We start from the raw sequence: 25,651 nt of genomic DNA on the forward strand, positions 1-25,651 counted from the left end.
TCACTCTGCACCTTTTAGAGATTGGTAACCCTTTGCGGGCCAGGGATCATGTCTAACTCCCACCTCTGTCCATTTTCCCAGCACTTAGTACAGTGCTTGGCACACCATAAGCACTTAAGAAATGCTATTGCTACTATTATCGGCACTGAAAAAATGATTAGCAACCACAGTGGGTAACTCAATCAGTGGTATATATTGTGTGCTCACTATGTGCAGAGCATTGTACTAAGGGCTTGGGAAAGTACAATACAAGGGAGTTAGCCGACCTGTACTCTGCCACCCATACCCTGCCCACGACGAGCAGTTACATTAGCACGAACTGCCCCCCTTGCTCCACCTTTCTCGGAAAATGGAAGCGAGTGGGAGACAAAGCCGGTTGTAACCATAACGTGAGGGTTACATTCTTGGTGAAACTCTGGTTATCCCATATGTGCACTTTGACCAATATCCCACACATGCACACAACCATTTTTTTCTGAGGGTGCATCGAGCTCTAACCAAGTTGTGGTTGGAAGACCATTCTGTAATTCCCTATCAGTGTTCTCTCCTAAACACGCAGTGAAATAACTCGTTATGGAAGAATCTTGTGAGTTGCAGGCTTAGGAGGGCAGTAGAGGAAATGATGGCCCAGGGTAGAAAATAAAAATGAGTTAAAGTCTCCATTGGAAATAAGGGTAGAGTTAGGCTATTGTTGCTGCAAGATGGCTGACAGTTTTGTTTGGATAATTATTTGGTGCTGAAAGCTTATGTGCTTATAAATACACTCGTGGCTGGACGGGGCTGCTGTTGCTGGTGATGCCTTAATTATAGGGTAAGAGCCGTCAATGTGTAATTTGGCAGAGAAAACCCTCCCCGTTTTAGTTTAACAGTGTGATTTATAATGCAGGAAAGTAAATATAAATTGCAGGTTGGAGCATTCAAAAAAGATGAAGAGAGCATTTTAAGTTTTTCAGAACCTAGGACTGTTCACGCTTTAGGAGAACAGGGGATTTAAAATTATCAGCTCTGTCCCGGCAGACTGAATTTTAAATAATTTGGGGGGACTTGGAGAGAAACTAAATGAGAGTTGCTAACTTGAGACTTTGAGAAGGGTCTTAAATGGAGCTTAATGAATGATCTCTTCTGCGGAGTTTTCTGCCAGTTAACAACTGCCAGTTTAATGGAGTTGAGCTTTGGCTTCATTGTTCTCTGCCTAATGAGCTCAGAGGCATCAGGAAACTCAGGAGAGCTGTGGGCCCTCACTGAGGTGAAAAGGCCACAGAGCAGAACCATTTTGTACCAGCCTCCAGTTCCTCGCACTCCATATCAAATGACAAGCACTCGATCTGGGGGTGTATTCTGAGCTAGAACATCTGTAACTTGTTTTGCTGTGGAAACTCATTTTACTTCAGCTCCAGAGTCTTTCCTTGGGAGCCTAATGTGTGGGTGAGGTCATTGGGAGAAGTGGGGTTAATAAAACCGGCCCAGGTGAGCCTAGATCTAGATTGGCTCGTTTGCGTTTTTGGCTAATTACAGTTTTGGAACATGGAGAGGTGTGATTATTCTCTCTTACACTGTCTTCAGCCCTCTTACACTGTCTTCAGCCCGTTTCCCTGCCCCTCACCCCACCCTCAATCTTTCGCCTTAGTGGAAGATTATTTTCCTGGCTGTTTATCATTATCATTTGGAGTGTACAGATGGCTCTGTTTCGGAAGGCAGAGCTGTCTTCCTTTCTCCCTCCTCTTCTATTGTTTAAATCTTTGTTTTTGCTGTGTTCCTGGGGCTCGGATTTGTTGCAGTGGAAAAGATAGAGGGGGAAAAAAAGCATTTAAAATGCAAAGAAAAAAATCCCTCCTGGCATGTGAAGAGGCTCAAAAGCCTCCTCCTCACCCCCCCCCCCCCCCAAATAATTTTAGTTCTACTCATTCTTCTGGGCAGTACAGAAGACTGGATTTTGTTAGGAAGAAAATTAGATCCAGATTTGCTGCCAAGCATTGCTTTTGAATATACGTGTGTATACATTTTCCTAAGCAGAGATGGTGGTTCTTTAGTTGCAGATGCATATTACATAATTAGCTCACCGACTTTCTATAATAATGAAGCATTTCTCTTGCTCCAGTGTTGGGCCTGTGTAGCACTGTAGCTTTTTAGTGCAAAGTTAATCTTCCTTAAAAAAAAAATTCAGAGACCAGCTCCAAAAATGTTCAGTGTGGAAGCTGGATTTTAAATGCAGAGCCTGAAAGTCATTTTGCTAACTCCATTTGCCCATTTTTTTCCCCAAACGTCACATTATGCTGTATTCGAAATAATAATTTCCATCAGTTTGCTTTGCTGAATTTGCCCTTCACTCTCTCTTTGTATCATCAGTCTCTCCTCATTCTGAAGTCGGCTTCACTTTTGGTGACTTGTAACAGTGTCTTTTAACCTACCCCTCTGGTAACAAAAAAGGACTGAGTGGCTGGTTATCTCATAAACCAAGTTGACATTCTTAAGCGCCTATGAAGCTTATTTTGCTGACATTTAATATCCCAGCCTCACTATTTCAGGCTTTTGTTTGCAAAGAGGTTTCTCACCGAAGGCTTGGTTCAGGAAGAAAAAGGAACTTTACGGCGGTCTGTCTTTTTCTACAATGCCCCCATAAAACTGGATGTTCCCATTTCTCGCTATAGATTATTCTGTAGTTGAAGCCTAGTTCCATTTTTGAAGTACAGGAAAGACCAGCAAAAAATAACTTCACCATTGATATTTTAGATCTCGCCCAGCCAGTTTCTGGGCTGGAATTGCCGTCTTTGATGTGCAATGTGAAAAGGGAGTTCCTCCCTCGCTTCCTGCCCCCTCCCCCCCAGCTTCACTAGTATGCTAAATAGGAGCTAATGGTGTTTTGGCTTAAATTTTTTCCTTTCGTAGTTCTTCCTCCTCCCCCTCCGTTTAGAACCCTCCATAATCAACTTGGTACTGTACGGGGCCCCAGGAAAGAAATTCAGTGCAGAAACACTGCCCAACTTTGGGAAAAGAAGAGGTGGGAGACTACATTTAAGATGCATGGCTTAATTAGGGTCTGTGAGCAGCAAGTTTAATTCTGCATTAATGAGCAGTTTGCTTAAAGGTTGCGACTTGTTACTCACAAGTCAACTTTGTTGCAGTGCCAGATTTCTTTGGATGTAAATCCAGGGACTTTTGGATACATAGAAAAAGCTTAAATTGCTCCAGTATTCAAACAATACACTGCATTGTATAGAAGACTGCTAGAGAGCAACCAAGGACGGGAACAACAGCCTACATTGTGCCCAATCTGAAATTGTGAATGAAAGGGGTTTATCCATAGGTATTGGTCTCAATTTTTTTTTATTCGCTCTGCCTGAAAATCGCTCCTTGTTCATTCCATTTGGAATTTAATACACATAGAGCCGTATGGCTCGATTTGGGCAGATTGGAAGGCGGGACGACAAAATTGAATATGATTGATGCAGATAAATTCTGCCAAAGAGTATAACAGAGTTGTTTGCGCTACCCACAATCCAACAGGACAGAGTTCATAATTCTTCACCGATAGTAGTTTGAGGGAGGGGATGAGTGCATTTTTCTGGAGGGCTTTATTGTTGATAAATGAATAAACATCGTGCGTGGAAAAAGGTTGTATTTTAATAATAACCAGATTCTCTCCCTTTTACCCCTGTAGTCTCGTCTTTCTGGTATTTCCAATAGTGCTTTTGAGGCGGACACAGAACAAACTACATGAATCCTCAGCCTTGTGATACCATTGGATCCTAAAAAACTAAGGAGAGCCGTTGGAACCAGTTTTCCCATAGGAACAATGTTATAGTTGGGGGAATTGGATCCCGAGCCAAGTCCAGATACCCCAGTTTTACCAAAATGACCCCAAATTGGGTACTTGGTCAATTACAGACGATTAATGTTAGCTACATTACATACTGAGTCAGAGAGGTTCCACCATAGGGTAGCCAACTTTTCTTCATTGGAAGTAAGATGGATGTCGATTCTCCCCACTGCCTCCACTTGGCAATTAAGTAAACTACTTCTCTCTTTCTCTCTCCCTGCTCCTCCCTCTTCCCTCCCCCCATCCTCTTTAAGCTTTCTCCTACACTTCCCTTCCCACTGTAGCTTTTAAAATTGATTTCCTAAGTGCCCCCTCCGAAATGGTGCAAATGTCTTGAGAAATGTCTTTCAATGTAATTTGAAATGGCTTAAATGGAGGATTTCCTGTGTTGCCTGATCTATAGCGAATCATTATTTTTTTTCCTGTATAGAAAACCCCTGCTTTATATGGAGAGCCATAAAATAATTTCCAGCATGTCACTGGACTGTAGAATGCCACCAGTTTGTGTGGCTTCAACACTGCTAGCTGGACCCAAATCAGGAAAATACTAGGGTGGTGGAGTTTGATCAAGAAGAATCTGAATAGCCATTGTGTTGATGGCATTACACTAGGTACTTTGTATGGTACTGGTGTATGGACAAGACCCAGTTCCCCTCAAGGAGCTTACAATCTGAAGAAGGAGCATTTGTGAGAATGTGGGGTCGGGCTATTAAAGAGAGGGGTGTTTGACTCTCCAAATAAAGCTTCCCAGATGTGGAGGCCACTGAGGAATCTTGTTTAAGGAATGAGCGACTGAGGGCAAGTCACCTAACTAAGCCTCTCTAGCAAAGATGCCAACCTTGCATTTTGAGCATGTGAAAAGAAAAGGGGAGGCAGGGCTGGAAGGAGGGTAGAGAAGGAAGAGGATAATGATAGCAACAGTGATAGGTATTTGTTAAGCATTTACTAGGTGCCAAGCACTGAAGTAAGCACTGGGATAGATACAAGGTAATCAGATTGGAATCAGTCCCTGTCCCACTCGGGGATCCCAGGCTAAGTGGAAGGGAGAACAGGTATTGAACCCCCATTTTGCAAATGAGGAAGCTCAGAGAAGCAACTTGCCCAAGGTCACAGAGCAGGAAAGTGGCAGAGCCGCACTAAAGTCCAGGTCTTCTGACTCCCAGGCGCCATGCTCTTTCCGCTAGGCTGCACTGCCTACTGGATGGAAGGAAGAAACACAGGAAGAAACACATTGGGCGGGGGGCAGGAGAGAATAGAAGGAAGGGAGAGGGTGCTTCCTCTCGGCTTCCACCCTGAGCCTAGCCACCCTGAGCCTAGGCTGCTGCCACTAGGGCAGCAGCTGCAGAAGATGGCGGCACTGGGTTTGGAAGCAACACAGCAACTGTGCCAACCGAGCCCATATGGCTTCCAGAGCCACTGCAGTCCTGACGTTTGCCTCCTTCCTGGAACATCCCCACTGGACTCTGGGGCCCTGCACGAGACGAACCTCTGGCCCAGCCCTGGAGTCCAGTGACTATAAGGGGAGCCCCTTCTGGCTCCGAGGCCAACTAAGGGTCCCCATCCTGCCTTCCAGGAGCAGAGGCATTGCTCTCCTACTTGTTTTCATTCCATGTGTTTTCTTTTTCATTTTCTCCTGTGCACTATTTTGAAATGAGAAGAAACAAAATAGCGAGAAGAATCCTGGCATGCCACATATAAGGAAGGCACAGAGTAGAGCTCAGCAGTCATGGTGCTTTCTTCTGCAGGGTTGTTTCAGCTGGAGTGGTCTAATATTTACCAAGTCCCCCCACGGTACATTGAGAGAATTCCTCCTGAGAGGAAGGAGCAGACATTTTAAAGTGATGGGGAATGAGACAACGTGCATGGAAAGGAGAGTCCATGTTCCTTTGTTCCATTTGGCTCTGTGTACGGCTCTCTTGCTTCACGTACTGTGTTACCATTCCCTCCTTGCTTTGGTCCCAGCTTGTATGCCTTTGGGCTTTGAAAATCTGCCCGTAGTTCACACCTGTCTTCTCCACCGGCTGGCACTACAGCCAGACACAACCGGCGATCGATTGACTAGATCCCGGGATTCCCAAATGGTCCATGACTCGGTGCGAATCTTTAGAGTTCCGTTTGGCTGCTGTCTAACCGTCCCAATTTTTGCTTTTCCTTCCCGGGCAAGATTGTAAAGGTGATTGATTTGCAAAAGCAGCAAGAGTCTTTCGTGGATATACGTTTGACTGTGCAAAAGGGCACCCCCTCTTTTTTTTTATATAGATTTGTGATTCGTGGTTGAGAAAAACAGACACCATCCCTCGAATGGTTTTCACTCAGACCTCACCCAGAAAAGCCCACAGCTTATTTTCAACTGGGATAACTCTGTGGTATATCTTCAACAAGCGAGACCTAGTGGATAGAGCATGGGCTTGGAGTCAGAAGGACCTGGGTTCTAATCCTGACTCTGACACTTGTCTGCTGTGTGACCTTGGGAAAATCAATTCTCTTCTCTGTGCCTCAGTTACTTCATCTGTAAAATGGGGATTAAGACTATGAGCCCCATTTGGGATGTGGACTGTGTCCAACCTGATTATCTTGTAACTACCCCAGCGCTTGGTACATAGTGAGTGTTTAAAAAATACCATTAAAAAAAGAAAACAAAAAAAAGGAAGTCAATCAATCTTATTTATTGAGCACTTACTGTGTGCAGAGCACTGTACTAAGCGCTTGGGAGACTATACTGTAAGAGACACATTTGGGCTCATGAGTTCATTTCAGAAGAGAAACAGTGGGTGTTTTTGCAACCCGAAGTTCTGTGGATTTCAGAACCAGATGTAGACCCAGCCTAAGCTTGAATGGGTTCTGAGCCAGATTGCCTACACATTTTTTTTTTTCCACCCCAAGTGTTGGATTTTTCTGTTCTTTGTTTTAACAGTGCATATTCTGCAGGGACAGATAAACCTGGGGCTGCCAAATGCAAACAATCAGGTTTAGAAGGTCTGCTAGAGTAATTTAGGAAAAAGATGGAATGCCATGTATGAATTATCTGACTCAAAACAGCAATATCCAATTATGCTGAGTCCTTTGCAAGCTAGTCTGCCAAAGATCCTCTTCTGGGCATAGGAAAAGCTAGACATGAGAATTGCAGCACCCCTTTTGAAGTCCTTTTGGAGTTAGAGAAAGGGCCATATGATTCGGACTCAGCAAGTTAAATACTGAATTTCTTGAGTTTGGTATCAGTGTTTCATACATGGAAGGAGCTTTTTTAAAATGGTGGCTCTCTGAAGCAATCATACATCCTCTCCTCTTCTGACATCTGGTGTGCATTGCTGCTGTTTAACCCCTACCCTTTAGCCTGCCTGCTGTGGCATCTCAGAAAGCTATCACAGCGACTCTGTGGTTGGCTTAAATTAAATCTCATGGAGCCAGCTGGGAGAATGCTGACATATACAGTTTTCCTGCTGAATACGATGAAACCAGTACTTGCAGTTAAAAGGTGAACTTTTCTCTGCAGCCCCCCTACAGATCCTCAAACTAGGCAGGGTGAGAGAGTGTCTTCCACAGACATGGCCAGCTGTACGTGGGACAACCCGATAGCCTTGTATCTACCCCAGTGCTTAGAACAGCACTTGGCACATAGTAAGCACTTAACAAGCACCATCATAATTATTATTATTACCAGCGAGAAAATCATTTCCTATATCTCTGGAGCACCCAAAGCCCTTTCCTTATTTATACCCTAACAGCTTTGTACTGTAAGTAAGGGCTGGTACTTATACCATCTAATATCTGCCTCAAATAACCCAGGATAGTCCTCTTACTCCTGAATTTATCCAAACCCTCGTAGACAATTTTGATTTTTCAGCCTGGCCACCTTCCTGCGATAACAAATTTCATATCCCTGATACCCGCTGTGAAAAATTGCTTTGTTTTTAACCTTCTCACCTCCAAACTCCATTGGGTACCCCATGTCCTGATGTAGTGGGGTAGACCAGAGGCTCCTTGTGGGCAGAGATCCTATCTACCAACTCTATTGTCTTGTACTCTCCCAAGCACTTTGCCCAGTGCTCTTGTACATAGCGCTCAATAAATGCCATCGATTGGTGAACAACAGTTCCTTGTTTGTCCTGGCCACACCCTTCATGATTTTGTAGATTCATCACCTCCCCTTTCAGCCTTTGTCTTTCACCACTGGATGCAAATTTTTTTTTTTTCAAGTGGGGCTTTGCAGGAATGCTACCCCTGTGGTTATGTGAGGATTGGTTGTTTTTCAAGTGTGGCTCTATCATGTTTTCCAGTGGTGACAGAGCCATGTCTTTAATTGTCAGCTGTGTGACTTTGGGCAAGTCACTTAACTTCTCTGGGCCTCAGTTACCTCATCTGTAAAATGGGGATTAAGACTGTGAGCCCCCCGTGGGACAACCTGATCACCTTGTAACCTCCCCAGTGCTTAGAACAGTGCTTTGCACATAGTGAGTGCTTAATAAATGCCATTATTATTATTATTTTGTTTTTCTACACCTTTACTGATGATGTCCAGTATTTGGTTGGCCTTTATGGCTGCAAATGCACATAGAATATATTGATTTAGTGGAATTGACTTGTTCAGGGTCACATGACAAGTAAGTGGTGCCCTTAATGTGATGCCGTGCTGGGGTAATAAGCGTACTTCTAAAATTAATTTCCCTTTCTCTCGTGGGTGAGTATGTCTTCATAAAAATACATTTCTTTGTATAAAAATGACTTAGACTGGATTATGTGGGGTTGTTTCTGTTTTAAATCAAACGGGCAAGAAACTCAAACCATAAAGTTTATGAGATGCAAGTAAAATATTTCTCCTTTTTGGCTATTTCAAAAGACATAAAATGTTCAAGTTTTATGTCTGTAACTTCTTTTGGGAGAAGTGCACCTACCTTAAAACTTTTGTTTTGAAAATTTGACCCCCATCCCCCTATTCTGAAATCAACCAATCAGTGGTATTATTGAGTGCCTACAGAGTGCAAAACATTATACTAAACACATGGGAGAGTACGACAGAAACAAGACTCACATTCTCTGCGATGAAAGAATATCCAAAACAAAAAGAAAAGTTACAGACAGAAATATTTACCAATAATGTGAACAGAAGGAATGACAAGAATATTGCAAGTACTTATGCAACCATAAAATGAAACAACTGAGTATGTTATCCAGTATCATATGCACGTAAGTTGTAAGGGAGGCCATTGGGGGTTATGAATAAATTCAACAACATGCAAATTGAGGGAGAATGAAGCCAGAATGTGGACACCTTTTGTGGTATTAGCATGGCTTAGTGGAAGGAGCACGGGCTTGGGAGTCAGAGGTCATGGGTTCTTATCCCGGCTCCGCCACTAACTCAGCTGTGTGACTTTGGGCAAGTCACTTAACGTCTCTGTGCCTCAGTTACCTCATCTGAAAATGGGGATTAAGACTGTGAGCCCCATGTAGGACAACCTCATTACATTGTATCTACCTAGTGCTTAGAACAGTGCTTGCCACATAGTAAGCACTTAACAAATTATTACAGCCAATCTGTAATCATCTCCTGCTTTTGGAAACGTAAGAGACTTTAACGAGTGCTAAAGGAAGGTTTTTTAAGCCCTTAGCACAGTGCTGTGCTCACAGTAAGCATTCAGTGAGTCAGTAAATCGCATTTATTGAGTGCTTACTGCGTGCACAGCACTGTACTAAACACTTGGGAGAGTAGTAAAATATAACAATGCAACAGACACAGTCCCTGCCCACAAGGAGCTTACAGTCTACAGGACAATAAATTCCATTGATTGATTGACTGATTGAAAAGATCACTCTCCCCATTCCCAGGAAGGGCAATAAAGGCTGAGCCCATAGCAATTTTGATGTGTACTGATATACAAGCTAAGTAAATGCTTCCTCCCGTGTGTGATCTGGGAGTAGTTGTGAGTACTGTTCCCAAGAAGAGAAACAAGAGCCTTTTCAGGCAATATATCACCTCGCCAGATGGAGTCCCCTCAATTACACTAGCTTCCACCTGCTGCCTGCTTTTCTTTTTTTAAAAAAGGTATGTATTTAAAGCTCTTTCTACGTGCCAGGCACTGTACTAAGTGCAGAAGTAGAGACAGCAAATCAGGTTGGACACAGCCCATGTCCCAAATGGGGCTCGCCATCTTAATCCCTATTTTACAGATGAGACAACTGACGCACAGAGAAGTTAAGCAGCTCACCCAAGGGCACACAGCAGACAAGTGGCCGATCCAGGATTAGAACCCATATTTTGACCAAATGTGTTCTCAAACTCATTCCAGAGCTCAGATGCTACTGTTTATCTTGTCCCCATCTTGAGTTTAAAGCAGGTGTTTCTCTGTTGGCAGAAAATTGTTTGAGAGTGTCTCCCCTCGGGGACCAGGAGGGAAATTAGGCAAGAACCAAGATTCCATGGAATTTGGTGGGACGTAGGACACCTAATAGAGTGCAAATAGAAACATCCTGGAGTCTTTTCCACTCCCATTATTCCCGTAAGCTTTGTGTTAAAGCTGAACCAATTTGACGCTATTGAAGTACGGTAGCTCTTTATTAATAACTATTGTCAGCACCAAAAGGCATCAACAAACCCTGCTGTGTATACTTCTGTCTTGCGAGCCCCATGTTACTTAGACTATGAACCCCCATATAGGGCCTGGACCTGATGATATTGTATTTCCCCCGGCGCTTAATATAGTGCTTGGCACTAAGTAAGCACTGAACAGATGCCAGTATTAAAAATTAAATGGAAATGAAAACCACTGGGCCAAAGATTCTGAAAAGCAGGACATGTTTTTTTCCAAAGCAAAGATTTTCTCCAGAAATCTAGAGATCAAGTTCCGCATATGGGAGGAACTTGTACTCTCCCAAGTGCTTAGTACAGTACTCCACACATAGTAAGCGCTCAATAAATACCATTGAACTGGGGAAGTGTGACTGACTCCACTTCTGTGGGACTATCGGAACCCTTTAGAGAGTAGTTCGTTGACCCAGGAACAGCCAGGTTGAGTGAGACGAGTCACTTATTAGTATTCTTAATCTTCGTCCTTGTCTTTTATGTTTTTGTTTGCTTTGCCTTCTGTGACTGTTGCCAATCCCTTGCCCACCGTATTCATAGATGGTGAGCCCCCCTTCTGTGTATTTCTTCCCCAGGACTTAGTGCTTTGCACTCAGCAGGCACTTAATCGTTGGTGTTTATTGAGCACTTACCGTATACAGAGCACTGTACTAAGTACATGGTAGAGTACAGTACAACAGAGTCGAAAGTCACATTACCTGCCCACCAGGAGCTTCCAGTCTAGAGGACTGTTACTTCTGCTTGACCCCCTCGGAGAAATTCTGTTAAATTTGGTAGCACTTCTTCTAAGCTCCTTGGAAGAGATGAGCATAGGGAAATGAACTTTCTTTTCTGGCCCCCAATCCTGTTTATAAGTGATGTTAACCTCCCTCTGGAAGATTATGTCACCATCAGTGATCGATTGATTGAATCAGCATTGGCTCTGCCAATGTACACGGGCCTGGAAATTAATTAACAGACTGCTAAGCCTTCAGACAATGCACCAGGGTGGCATATGTGCTCTTTTCCCTGAGTGCTTCTGCTTTACTCTTTGGAACATGGACTTTTCTCTTTATTATTATTTTATCATTAAATATAATCGTGTTGTTAATGCTGTTAATGTAAGCAGAAATGTCTCTAAAGATACCATCCAGTGCATTCAACTGCATTTGGTACTTTTGAGCCAGAAAATCTTTCCTATTGAAACATTATCCTTTCCCAGATTTGCGTTTGAAGTGGAAAGCAAGCTTTTTAATCTTTGATCATTTTCCCTTAATGACAGACAGACAGCTCTTTGATCAGCTCAGCTTTGCTGTTTCTTACAGTTTCACAGGAAGTCACTTACCTTGGTGGCAGAGAATAGACTTGAATTAGTGCCCGGAAACTACCGTGACTTTGAAGGGCATAATAGTAATGTGAATATGTCAGATCTAAAGTAAATATATTGGCGTAGGGTCAGTAGTTCCTGCCCTCGTATTGCTCAAATGGTTCTCTGGGTGATGTAATACTCCAGCCCATTGAAATAATAGAAGTTATTGAGATTAGACCTGGGAAATAATATAGAATTGCAAAATAAAGTTTGAAGCTGCTGAGCATTTTGATTGTGATCCCTCTAGACCGTTATGGGCAGGGAATATGTCTACTAACTGTGTTACAGTAAACACCCTCAAGCACTTAGTACAGTGCTCTACATACAGTAAGTGCTCAATAAATACCATTGATTGATTGTGAGGATACAGACCCTGAATTTTAATGGAATACTTGTATTTAGAATGAAATTTTTAGTCATTCATGTTTTTTTCCTTAGTCTTTGGGTATGTCGTAGTAAGCTCTTCTCAGACAGTATCCTTCCTAGAATTAGGCCTCAAAGATTGGGCCTTGAAGTTTTTAACATAGATGTCCAAACTAAAGGATGAATGTTGGAAACTGTTGTGGAATACATACAAAATGCTTCTTTGGGGATGTTGCGGGATGGAGGGAAGTGATTCAATCATTGGTATTGATTTATTGAGCATTTACTATGTGCAGAGCACTGTACTAAGCACTTGGAAGAGTACAGTATGATAGAGTTGGAAGATATGATCCCTGCCCTCAGGGAGCTTAAAGTCCAGTGGAGCAGTAGGAGGGGAGGAAGTACATTTAGTTAGCAGCACTACTGCAGTATTATCCAGAGTGCTTTTTGGCATTTAAATAATTTGGAAAGACTCTCAGTACTTTTTTTCCATAGTCTATTTTTCATCATTATCAACGTGTAGAGTAAATATTGAACTTTACAGAGCTGTCCATTATTTCAGCATTGGACAGTTTCTGAATTTGGAGGTCCTTTTTTGATCCTTGGAGGATTGATTTTATGGTCACTAGCCTTTGGAGACTGAAGTTTGATGATTTAGCAGCTGGGAGGCATTGGGCAGAATTGACTTTTAAGAAATCTGACCGTCCCATCAGCTCCCCACCTGGCAGGAATTGCTCACCTAGAGCGCGTTTTTTTGGTGCAGCCATGATGGATCTAACACCGGGCTGTGTAGGGAGCAGCATTGCTACTGGTTGGAGAGGGTCTCACTGCCTTTTTGGGTGGTGGGGAGGGTCTCAAGTGTACTGGGAAGATTCTTGAGACAAGAATAAATCATACTGTTGCCCCTTGAAAAGGAAAGGGGCAAAGATAGGTTGTTGCTCAGTGTATTTTCTTTTTTCTGAAAATGAAGTTTGTAAATTATTTGTTCTTAGGGGTGAAGGAAATTTCCTTGCAGTGTCTGGCCAAAAGGAAGGGAGAACTTGAATGTGAAGAAAAGCAATATAAAGGTGAATGGGTGTCGCTTAGATTTTTGTCTTCATCATCGAGTGCATTGTTTGAGCATTCCCTGGGTGCTTGGCCCTGTGCTCTGTCTTCTGGGTAATAAATAGTCCAATTCTGAAATCGACACTTCAGGTCCTGTGATTTAGAACAACAACAACAACAAAAAAAATATTTTGAAGAAAGAAGTTGCACAAATGACTGTATTATATGTTATTTCTATTGGATCAAGGAAAGGAATGGCAAATTGGGTTTTGATCCCTTTAAATAAAAGATGTGGCCATTTGAAAAATGTGATTGTGAGCTTAGCTTAGGCCTCTAGGCTTCTCTTTCCCTTCATGATTGTTGTCCCTTGAAAGAGTTTACACAGGACCTGGGTATAGTGCTTAAAATCTGACTCACTATAACTACTTATGATTGATGTTTTGCTTCAGAAATTTCTCCTGGGATGAGAAATGCACACTGGTAAGAACAGGTACAGTTGTTAGAGCTTGTTTTGTTCCTTGTCGAACTCATTTGCTTTTAGCTACTGCTTCTGATAAGGGCCGTTTTACATAATCACATGAAAGATCTATAAAAGCTGAAGGTGACCGGATTCAAAATTCAGTCTTTGAACCAGGGTGCTCAAAATTGGAGGGAAAGTGCTTACATGTTGATTTAAGATCATTCTCTTTGCTTAATTGAATCATTTTGAAAGTGGATCCCACTTCTTTAAATGGGCTATTTTTCAAAGTCATCGTATTTGAGAAGCAGAATGGACACCCTGGTTTGGAAGTGCAGAACTGAACTTTAATCTTGCCTATTGCTTGTGTTACTTGGGGAAAGACTTCTTAATCTTCTTTCCTTTGCCTTAAATGGTGACGATCCTACCGACTTTTCTCTGGGGTGTTTAAAGGGTCAACTAATGTGTAATTGCAAAGTAATTTGTAATGCAAAGGGCAGTACAGATACTTCTCTCTTACTCAGGGGACCGAGAGTCACCATCTCTCTGTTTCTGCCCCACCGCACAGAATGCGTATGTCGGCCAAGGAAGGGAGAATCTGTTAGGGGCGTATTCCCTGTGGTGGCCTGGGAAGGCCACCATCACAGAGAGTATGAATGTGGGGATTGGAGCAACCAACTGCTCCTACCGGTTTCTGCCATTTCAACTCTGCTTCTTGCCCAGCTCCCCAGGGGTCTTGCCTCAACCGAATGAGAAGCGGCAGAAATGGCAAGGACCCACCCACCGCCGCAGCCATCTGCTCCCCAGCTTCAGCTCACCTTCGGTAATAGCAGAGGTGATGGTGGCAGTGGCATTGTCTCTTCTTACCTGCTCCTGCCACTGCTGAAGCTTCTCTGGGCAGTTGTCTTCGATGAGTATCTGATTCTGTACCCCCTTGGCTGCCCCAGTCTTCCCAGCAACTGGTCTGGCACCTGCCTCCCGAACCCTGGAAGAGTTTGGGCAATCCTGCTGGTGAATGGTATTTCACTAGATATTTATCCGGGACAGTTTACTAGAGCACATACCACACACAAAGTCACGCTCTCTCTTGCTTGATCAGGTCAAGTAGGGGGATGTGCATTTTTGTGTTGAAAAGGGTTTAGAAGTTCTAAAATAGCAGGGCCTTCCCCACGCTGCCCCTCCGATCTCGGCTCCGTGACCAAGTCTGGCCCGGACACCTAGCCGCTGCCTCTTGACTGGCCACTGTGACAAGGTAAGACAGTGGCCATGGTGAGGTAGCAGTAGGGAAGTAATTCCTCCTCTTCTTTTTTCCCACCTCCACTTTTCCCCGGTCCCTTCCTTCCTTCTCCCCCTCTCCCTCGTATCCTTTTCTCTTTCCACCTTTCTCCTCCTCCTCCTCTTTCCTCCTCTGTTCCTTCTACCTGTCTCCCTTCTCCTTTTCTCCTCTCTTCCCCTTTTCTCCGTGACTGCCTCCTCCTGCTTCTCTGTCCCAGCCCCCTTTATGCCTGGGGTGGCCAGGATTCTTAACAAGGCTGTATGACCAGCCTGGAGTAAGGGACGACAAAGCTAGAGTTCCCCTGTGCCTTGGCCCTATGTGTATTTTTTTTCTCCTTGATTTTGATGATTCACGTACCTGCTCGGAAGAGTTTCAGTAGTCCAGCACTTAGAAGAGTGCTTTGCACATAGTAAGTGCTTAACAAATGCCATCATTATTACTAGTCCATCATTCATTCATTCGGGCATATTTATTGAGCGCCTACTGTGTGCAGAGTCCTGTACTAAGCGCTTGGAAAGTACAATGCAGCAATACAGAGAGACAGTCCCTGCCCACAACGGGCTTACAGTCTATCATAGATCTTTATTGGTCACTAATATTAGTTGAGCGTCTTTGTGCATAGCACTTTACTAGACCTCTTAAGAATATGCAAAAAATATCATCGAGGCCAGTCCCTGCCTATGAGAAGCCTCCAATCGAGGGGAAGGCTGACCCAGAAAAAAACCATTTTTAAGCTTCAGCGCCCTTACCTCCCCTCCACCTCCCTTCCAAGTAGGAGCAAGGTCCCCAGTGTTCCAGATACTTCCAAAGCCACATTTCCTGCTTCATCTGCTCTCTGCTCCTGCAGGACAGCGGGTAGCCCCTCTAGGGTGGTGTTGGGTGGCGTCGGCGAGGCAGTCGAGGGAGCAGAGGAGAGCGAGGCCATGGCCCCCTGAACAGTCCAGTTCCATTGACAGAGGATTCCGGTCAAGCTCCTTGTTTCACTTGCCCCTATGGTGTGGGTGGGACTTGGGCATTGCTATGGCAGACGGCACTTGACACTCATGGGCGGGAGGCGGGGGTGGCAAGCTGAAGCCATGAGCCCTTAAAGGGCCCACTTGAAGCTTAGCCAGGCAATTTACCCATTAGTAAGCACCAGAAAAAAGCAAGATTTATGCTTTTAAGCCCTCTATGGAGGGTTAGCCAAAGGCTATCAATTCGGGCAAGACCATAACCGGTTGCTGATTAAGAAAGTCCTGTTGCCCCTGGGTTAAAAAAAAAAGGAGAGAGACCTTGCATTCCTTGATTACACTTCATAAGGAAACCGAGCTCCTTGGCCTCAGCAGCCTTTAGGATACCAGGGCAAATTTCAAGTTGTGGGTGCTGCCTAAAAATGGAAGCACCCAACAAGCCCTTCGGGACTGGAGGAAGGTGGGGCTAGGAGCATTTGGATTCTGTTATTTTGAGTTGTAGAACTGCCGAACATGTACTACAGGCAGACAGTACGTCACATTGTTATCTCTGTTTGGCTGTATTTTATCGTGTTGCCTAATGGCCCTAATAAAAAAAAAAGTGAACTGGGATGGATAGTCCTAAACTGAACTATTTGAAAAAGGCGGACTGCTAAGGCTTATGCCCAGCTGCTGCTCACTGCAACAAAGGGTAGTACTGTCGTCTTTGAAAGAAAATGACTCTGCACTAATGCCTCTGTTCATGCACAGACTCCGGCCAGTACAGTAATGCATTTGGGATGAGATCAGAAAGTATAAAATCTCATTTTTATCCACACCCTGTCTTGCCACTTGGATGTCCGTCTGGCTCGTGGTCAGGCAGAGGGAGATGATTCAGGGCAGTAGAGCAGTTTGTTTGGTAGACTGAACGGTGGTTTTCTCGCACGGTTTTAAATTGAATACTCCGAGCGGGATCGAGTGGAAACCAAGTCTTTGAAAATGTAAGCCAGTCAGAGGCCTAACAAACCAGTTAGAGGCTGCAGTAGATTTGAATTTGGAGGTGGAGGGGTGTCCTGCACCCAGTAAGCCCTCAATAAATGCCTTTGGTTAACCCCCCCCCCACACACACATTTCAAACATATATCTGTACAAATGAGGGCGAGGTTATCATTGTTCTTAGTGCATTATTCATCCCTTGATTGCTTGAGAGATAAGTAACATCATTTTCACTTGTGTTGTCTATTCGACTGCATTTAGAATAGCCCTATTTTCATACAATTCAAATATTTGTTTCTCACTCGATTTGTTTCTCAGGGCTGAATAGCAATTATCATACCATGAATAAAATCACCTATTTTAAATGAGCTTTAATCTGCATGTTGAAATCATTTCTCCCATTGAGACAGAGAAATACTATATTATTTGCACGGTAGAATAATTAGAATTTATGCTCCCAAGCAGAGCCACATTTGTAGTAGGATTTACTGCCTGTAATGCAGTGGGATCATGTTTTAGTTGACTTAAATTAGTCTCTTGAATAAGTTGACTTACATTAGTTTCCCCACTACCTGTACCAGCATAATAGCATTAATTGTGGGGTTTTAAGTGCTTACTATGTGCTAAGTGCGGGGGTGGATACAATCAGGTCAAAGTCCCTGTCTCACATGAGGGCTCGCAGTCTAGGGCAGAGAGAGAAAGCAGGTTTGTAATCCCCGTTTTGCAGATGAGCAAAGTGAGGCACTGAAAAGTTAAATGACTCTCCCAAGGGTACACAGCAGACAAATGATGGACTGAGATTTAAACCCAGGTCTCCTGCCTCCCAATCCAGTGCTCTTTCCTATAGGGCACACTGCTTTGCAGTAATTTGTGGCACAATTCATTTGTCAGTTTTTTTGAATCGTGTATACTAGAGAAGCAGCGTGGCTCAGTGGAAAGAGCACGGGCTTTGGAGTCAGAGGTCATGGGTTCGAATCCTGACTCCACCACATATCTGCTGTGTGACTTTGGGCAAGTCACTTAACTTCTCTGAGCCTCAGTTACCTCATCTGTAAAATGGGGATGAAGACTGTGAGCCCCACGTGGGACAACTTGATCACCTTGTATTCCCCCCCAGCGCGTAGAACAGTGCTCTGCACTTAGTAAGCGCTTAACAAATGCCATCATCATTATTATTATTATTATTATTATTACTACTAAGGAAAATTAATTACATTACCTTAATACTCTAAATTTTAGATCGCTGGTTGTTGCAGTTCCTCTGATATTGGTGGATCTGATTTGCGTTTCATAACATGTTCTTAGGAGACACTACATGTAGTGGATTTTAATGTCCATCTCCCTGTCTAGATTCTAGGCTCCTTGAGGGCAGGAATCGTGCATATGATTTTTACCGCACTCTCCCAAGCGCGTAGTACAGTTCTCTGAACACTGACACTCGCTAAATACTGTTGATCGATTTAATCTGTCAGTTTGACCGATTTTCCCAAGAAAAATTTTCCTGTTGCTATTGAACTGTTTCAATGTCGAATTTTCCTACTCCTGATAATGATTTCCATTTAGACGCAGGGAACATATGAGGGAATTATCTTCTTAGGAATCAGGAAATTGGAAGAACACCTGGTACACTCTGAAAATCAGAGGCTGGGAAACAGATTCCAAGTCTTTAGAAGGATTAGGCTGAATCCTTTGAGACTGTCACCAGTATGGTGTCTGTACAGAATAGCTATCCGGATACAATTTATAACACTCCATCTTTAAAACCTAGAAGAGAAAATGTCCACAGGTTCTTGGAAGAGAGTTTTCCTGAAACTTAGAGCCGCCTTTGGGCTCTCTGTGTTCCAGTTGCATGACTGAAGATCACTGGGAGCTTAAGGAGTTGCCAAGCGCTTCTTTCTACCCTAGTAGTTGATGATCCAGCTTTGAAATAAACAAGGCAGTGGAATCGATTCACCTGCATTTTTAATTACTCCCACCTTTACAAAAGGGAACACATCCCAAATCTCTTTTAGAAAAGGGTCTGGTAATAAGTTGGGAGAACTGGAGTTGACTCATGAGGTGCAGCAGGTCCAACATGGGGCCTATCCTTTTTTTTTTTTAAAGGATTTAATTTTAATATGGAAAGTTCCAGTTCAGCTTTTGTGCCAGGGTCTTTAAAAGAAATCCTGACTTGTAGAGTATTATAGGTCACAGAATGTTTGCTAGTTTATATCATGCTGACTAAATTGGCAAAATGTTTATTTTTCCTGGTAAACATTCAGAAGGTTTTCTCCCCAGCCCTCCTTTCCAGTACAAAATGGCACTTTTCATATGTGTGTGAAATAACTGACTGTTACAAACCATCTACGCATCAGTGATGCTCCAAAACTAATGGTGCCAGACACCAATTTCATTTCTTAGGTACCACGAAGCCCTTCTTTTGGTACCACAAGACGAAGTTGACTTTCTCCTAATTTTACACCCAGTCATGACCGGGAGGAAACTAAAATTATTCAGGCTTTAAAGGAAAGGTACATACTTTGGTACCAAAAGAAAGATTTTAATTTTGAAACCTTATTTGGTGAGGGACCATTTATGATCCTTCCTTAACCGGCCAGTGTAACTGTTTAGTCTTAATATCTAGAGGGCCATTCAAAGTTTAAATACAATTTGAATATATCTGAGCAGAAAGGTCTTATTGCTTTTGAGGTTGTGAAGATACAACCTAGGTTCTGTGTAATGGAGCGAATGTATTACAGAAGGTAATGTATTATTGGTAATGGAGGGAAGGGGTAGAAGTTCTGTGTTAAAATCTGGATAATGCGACTCTAATTCCTCAAAGTGACTTTGAAAACTTTTCCCAAGACCCCTGGCGTATTAAAGGATCACCCAGAAGCCTTATTTTTAGCTTATGTTAATTGCTAGGCATCAGTTTTTTCCAGGCTTTGCACTAGCTGGATACGTCTTTGAACAGCGATTTTAGCAGGAATGAAAACGGTGAAACCGTAGGTCAGGGAAGTGAAATAGGATCAATTTTTTTTCCAGTAGCAAGTTTTTACTGTATAACCACAAATGTGTTTTAAGAGGTTGTGTTTATTTTACTGTCTTAATGGATCTTAACCATATAAACGGTCAAAGTTTAAAAACAAAAGTTCAATTTAAATGAAAGTCTGGCAACTAAAATGTCAGTCGATAAAGCGGTGGTCGGATGAGCTCAATGTTGAATTGATCTGACTTTCTTGGGAGCAACTTAACAAGAGACTGGAGGGAGATAATAGGGGAGCATTTTGTTTTGTCTGGTCACCAAATCTTGATGTCTCATTGCAGGTGAAGCTGCTCTAAGAGGCGAACCCAGAATGCAGACCCTTCCCGTGTCCCCTGCTCTCACCAACCACCGGACAGGCCCTCCTCCCATCAGCCCCAGCAAGAGGAAATTCAGCATGGAGCAAGGGGACGATGAGCTAGACTGTGAAAATGACCATGTTTCCAAAATGAGTCGCATCTTCAATTCCCACCTGTAAGTGTCCTCTTTAGAAAGAGAGAGAGACTCTGTGTGTGTGTGTGTGTGTGTGTGTGTGTGACACACACCTCAAAACCAGCCTGGGAGCAGGACAGAATACCTGAGGGACAAGCCTAAGCTGAGGGGTCATGAGATCAGTACTTGGGTCCAAATAACTTAGCTAAACATTGGGGTTATTTTCCTAACCTGGATCTGGCTGTGTTGCCTTTCGCTCGTATTTACCTTCCACTCAGCATACCTGGGTGCTCAACCCGGAGGTGGAGTACTTCCCTCATTCCCTCCATGGCTCTCTTTCTCAGCACATATAAGGTACCGATATTAGTAGCAGTGCTACTAATAATAACAGGCTAGGTGCCGTACAGGGAATGGGATTAGGGTTCAGCATGTGAAGATTCCACCTGGAAATCGAGGGAGCGAGCAGTGAGGTTTTTAATGTTGCCTCATCAGTTGAGATCATGCTAATCCCATCTTCTGTGTGCTTTACTTGGAAAAATAACTTCGGGTAACGCAGTTCCCCATTCTTTCCTCTACTCACCATACTCATTATCCTTGGGAAAGGAAAAAAGAGGGAATGATAGAAATGTTTCCCATATTTCCAGGGCCAGCAGACTTTGAGCCAGCTGCTCTGACAACTGGGCAGGCCACAGTTGTTGCCAAACATTATTTCTGCACTCACATTTGACTCCTGCTGTTACATTTCTGCTGAAGATGGTGGTGGGAAGGGGAGTGTTGGTGTGAAATTTTACATTCAGGAAACAAAGCTTCCCCAGCATACCTGAAATGGGGGTGGGGGGGGGGGGGGGGGAGAGCGAGAACTAATAGTTACTAATTTAGGATATTTCTCTTCCTGAGTTCTTATTTCTGGTCTCGCTGCTGGAACTCAGAGTTTCTCTCATTCCTTGCTGGAGGAAGTGATCCTAGTAGTTTAGCAATCAGAGGGAGTTTGATAACTGCAGCCTGTTCCCTGCTGCCTCAGCTCCAGCAGCCTTCTGCATTCCACACATTCCACTCTGCTTTGGACTGTTGTATTCAGTCATAAGACACAGACAGAAGTATTTATCCTCAAATAAATCATTGTGGTGTTAGTCACAGGCTGGGCCTGCAGTCTGCAGCCTTGGAATTTGCTACAAATCAGGAATCCAGTACCAAGGCAATGCAAAACAATGAAATCTCACATGCGGGGAAAAGGCCTGCAATTTATACATCACATCTGCTTAACTATTTAGAGTCTTTCATTTTTTTGTTAACAGGAACTTTGGTGTCTACACCCCCCCCCGCCCTCCCCCAAAAGGCAAAAAAATCCCCTCAAGTGCTTTTTAGTTATGATGATCAACAGACAAGAGCACCTTTGTGCAATTTTGAGAATTATTATCTAATTACCTAAGGGGGGAAAAAACTGATTTCAGGTTTCATGTGTTGAGAGCACACTTAGTAGTTACCAGTTGTGATTACAGGCATTCCACATACAACACGAAAATTGTGTTTCTGCAAAGCCCCGTGTTGTCCAAAAATTGTCAACAATTTTTTAATGGGAAATAAGGGAATAATGGTTCAAAAACAATTGAAATAGTACATGCTTCTGTCGTACCAGGTGAAATTCAAGAAGGTTGTGGAAGAGGGAAATGGCCTATGAAGCTTGAACTATTGGCCTTCACTTATTTCTCTGAGGTTTTACTGGCACTTGCTAATGATTGTCAGCTCCTCACTAGAACCAGTTTGCACCCTGAGACTGTAAACTGCTGTGGACAGAGAACAGATCTACCAACTCTGTTACACTGTACACTCCCAAGTGCTTAGTACAGTGTTCTGCACACAGTAAGCACGCAATAAATACCATTGATTGATTGATCATTTAAAATCTCTTTCTAGTAAACAATGAATTTTAAGTACATTGGTTTTGAAATGGATTTGTTCCCTTTGAAATGGTAATAGAGGACAGAGCTTTCCCAAGATCCGGTCATTATAATAGTAATGGCATGTATTGAGCCCATACTAGTGTCAAGCAAAATGCTAAATGCTGGGCTAGATACAAGAGGATCAGATCAGATATAGTCCCTGGCCACACAGGGCGCATAATCGAAGACTGAGGGAGAAAAGCTATTTTGTCTCCATTTTACAGAGGGGGAAGTTGAGTCACACAGCAGGCCAGTAGTGGAGCAGGACTCGAACCCTGATCTCCTGACTCCCAGTCCCATGAGCCTTCCACGAGGCCATGCAGCCTCTGTCTTCCATATGAAATAGCATTTTTGGCGGCATCCCAATAGATTTGGTAAATGTGTTCCCTTATTCTTCCATTTCGTTCTAACCATCTGCTTGTATCCAACTCGTGTAAATGAAAGCACGTGTTATCGTAGAAATGACTGTATTTAAGCAAGATTATCAGGTTGCTGTGCCAAATTTCGCATTTGACTTGAATGGGCTTCAAATAGACAGCTTTGGAAAACAGAAGCTAATGTCTCCGACAAATCTTAGAGAAGCTTGTTACAAAAGTACACTTGAAAAAGACCTGAAGGTCATAGTTGACCTCAAGTGGAATGAATCAGCAATGTAGCCCTGTTTTGTTTTGTGTTTATCCACAAAAAATCCCCGACGTGATACTGGGTTACATTAACAGGAACATGACATTATAAGAGCCAGAAAGTAATCCTTCCGCTGCATTTTGTCTAGTTTGAGTCACTGCACTTTAAAAAGGATGTGGAGAAACTGGAGAGAATCCAGAGAAGAGCAACAAAAATGATTAAAGGGATGGAAAATCGGTCCTTTAGGGAAGGTTAAAAGGATTGGTGTTTTTTGCTCTGGACAAGAGGAGACTGGGTTGACTTAATAGTTATCTTCAACTACATGAAGCATTTTTGTGAGGACACTGATCAGTTGTTCTCCAGGTCCATAAAAGATCCAAGAGGAACTGGATTTAAATTGCTGCAGGGGAGACTTTGGTTGGACATAAGGAAATCTTCTCAACTATCAGGGACACCCACCGAGGGAAATGGTGGAATCTCCATTCTTGGAGAGCTTTTCAAAAGAGAAACAGACAACCATCTGTCTAAAATTGTTTTCGTCTTTCACCTGCATACAGACAGAGGTCTGGAGTAAATGGTCTTTCAAGAACACACCTCTGATTCTGTGATCTGGCCTCTTGTCAGCCCCATTCTATGAGACCACTAAATATTGTTTCATTTCATGAAAGTATCTCATAAAACAGCATGGCCTAACGGAAAGAGTATGGGCCTGGGAGTTGGAGGATCTGGGTTCTAATTCTGTCTCCACCACATACCTGCTGTGACCATGGGCAAGTCACCTGACTTCTGTGTGCCTCAGTTCCCTCATTTGCAAAATGGGGATGCCTGTTCTCCCTCTGATATAGACTGTGAGCCCCACGTGGGACAGGGACTGTGTCCAACCTGATTAACTTGTATCTACCCCAGCGCTTAGTACACTGCTTGACATGTAGTAAATGCCTAACAAATATTATTATTACTGTTATCATCGGAAACTGAAACACACTCCCATACTTTTAGATTACAGTACTTTAAAAAATGTTTTTTATAATGACTTGCAGGCATCCTTTATGCCTTCTCCCTGGTTCTACATAATGTTGATAGTTGATTGTATTAGCGATTACAAATAGATTTTGGCTTTTGTTTTAAATGTCCTAAATTTAAGCACATGTGGTAAAAAGTGTGTTTTGTTTTACTTTAACGCTAAAGAAATGACAGTAAATTTGGGGAAAGAGTGATGTTCAAAAACACTGTTAGCAGTTAGCTCAGAAGTTCCAAAAGATAGATAGATAGCTTGGCTCGATTTCATTCACGCAATCGTATTTAGATAGTTTTCCAGCAATGATTGTGGAGCTGGCTCTCTTCAGCATAGAGTGGGAGGCTGGAAAGATAGTTACTTGATTTCATTTGATTTGACTGTTGAGAAGGGTGTAGTCCAGTGACTTGTTCCCAAAATTGTGATGGGGGACTCCTGGGTTTTTATCTGGGCTCTTACAACCATGGGACACTGGTAGACCTACATGGGGGAGTGACAAACAGTTTCCTCAGGGGGGTGGCTGATCAAGCTTCAAAAATTAGCTACTGTTTGTAAAGCACCACAGGCGTAGTTTTTAAAGCTGAAAATTGGGAATTTCATCTTTCAGAGGCAATAAGAAAAATCTCTTGCCCTTTTGCGTGGCCTCAAATCTCCTTCCTCCTTGAACCTTCCAGAGGTGACCCAAACCTTCAGCGCCACACTTTGTGGGAAGGATTGGCCGTTGTCCAACGGGCAGTTAGACTTATGACACAATTGGTTCCTGAACACTGCTTGTCACAATGTAAGTTGGAACCAAAATTATAAATGGGGGACTGGTTCTTGAACCAAGGTTGGATACCTTATTTTTGCCCAAATTACCCCAGGATTGTATACTTGATTATAGATGAGTGGTGTAGCAATATCATTGTAGATATGTTGGGTCAGAGAGCTTCCGTGGTAGCGTAGCTGCCTTAGTCATTGGAAATAAAATGGACATCCGGCCCACCCTGGTGTTTCCCCAGGTGATCAGGTAACGGACTCCCATCCCCAGCCCCATCTCCCGGCCTCTCCCTCTCTGCCCCCAACTTCCCCCACATCGAGGCTTTGAAAAACGTTTCTGTATTTGACCCTCCAACACCCATGCCCCTGGAGCCAGTGTCACAAAAGAGGCTAGATTTAGAAAGTCGAAACCCGAAGTGCCATAAACTTGAAATACAGTGCACATTTAGAAATGTCAAAAGTGCTGTTTGTCTTTAACTCAGAGGATCTTAAGTTGAGGACTTCCTGTAAGCTCCTGTAAGGTCCTCTAGTCTATAAATGTATTGTGGGCAGGAATCGCCTGTATCTACTCTTTTGTATTGTACTCTTAATCCAGTGTTCTACATCCAGTAAGCACTCAATAAATACCACCGTTTGAGTGATTGGATTCAAAATCGCCATCTCCCATTAGTAAACATGATGACCTGGATCAGAAATGAGGAGCTAGAAAGAGCACGGGTTTGGGAATCAGAGGACCTGAGTTCTAATGCCGCCTCCACCACTTGTTTGCTGTGTGACTCTGGGCAAGCCACTTAACTTCTCTGTGCCTCAGTTCCCTCATTTGTAACAAGGGGATTAAGACTGTGAGCCCCAAGCGGGACAACCTGATTACCTTGTATCTGCCCCAGAGATTAGAACACTGCTTGGCAGATAGTAAGAGCTTAACAAATACCATCATCATCACTGTCATCATCATCATCATTATTGTTATTATTATTATTGTTACTCCTGAACTGCTACCTCCAAGGGCGAAATAGGGGCCCGGATGGCTTATGCTCCCCCAACAAGCCCTG

At 43.3% G+C, this 25,651-nt stretch overlaps 1 protein-coding gene across 2 annotated transcripts in view; it reads left to right on the forward strand.

The window, feature by feature from the left end:
* VGLL4 (vestigial like family member 4) overlaps nt 1-25,651 on the forward strand; it is a 164,154-nt gene that overhangs the window by 99,929 nt on the left and 38,574 nt on the right. For both annotated transcript variants that reach the window (XM_038772310.1, XM_038772309.1), the window contains one exon: nt 20,114-20,303. In XM_038772310.1, coding sequence (XP_038628238.1) covers nt 20,114-20,303 — 190 coding nt within the window. The remainder of the gene's footprint in view (nt 1-20,113; nt 20,304-25,651) is intronic.

This window comes from Tachyglossus aculeatus, chromosome X1, assembly GCF_015852505.1.
Source record: "Tachyglossus aculeatus isolate mTacAcu1 chromosome X1, mTacAcu1.pri, whole genome shotgun sequence".
NCBI lineage: Eukaryota > Metazoa > Chordata > Mammalia > Monotremata > Tachyglossidae > Tachyglossus > Tachyglossus aculeatus.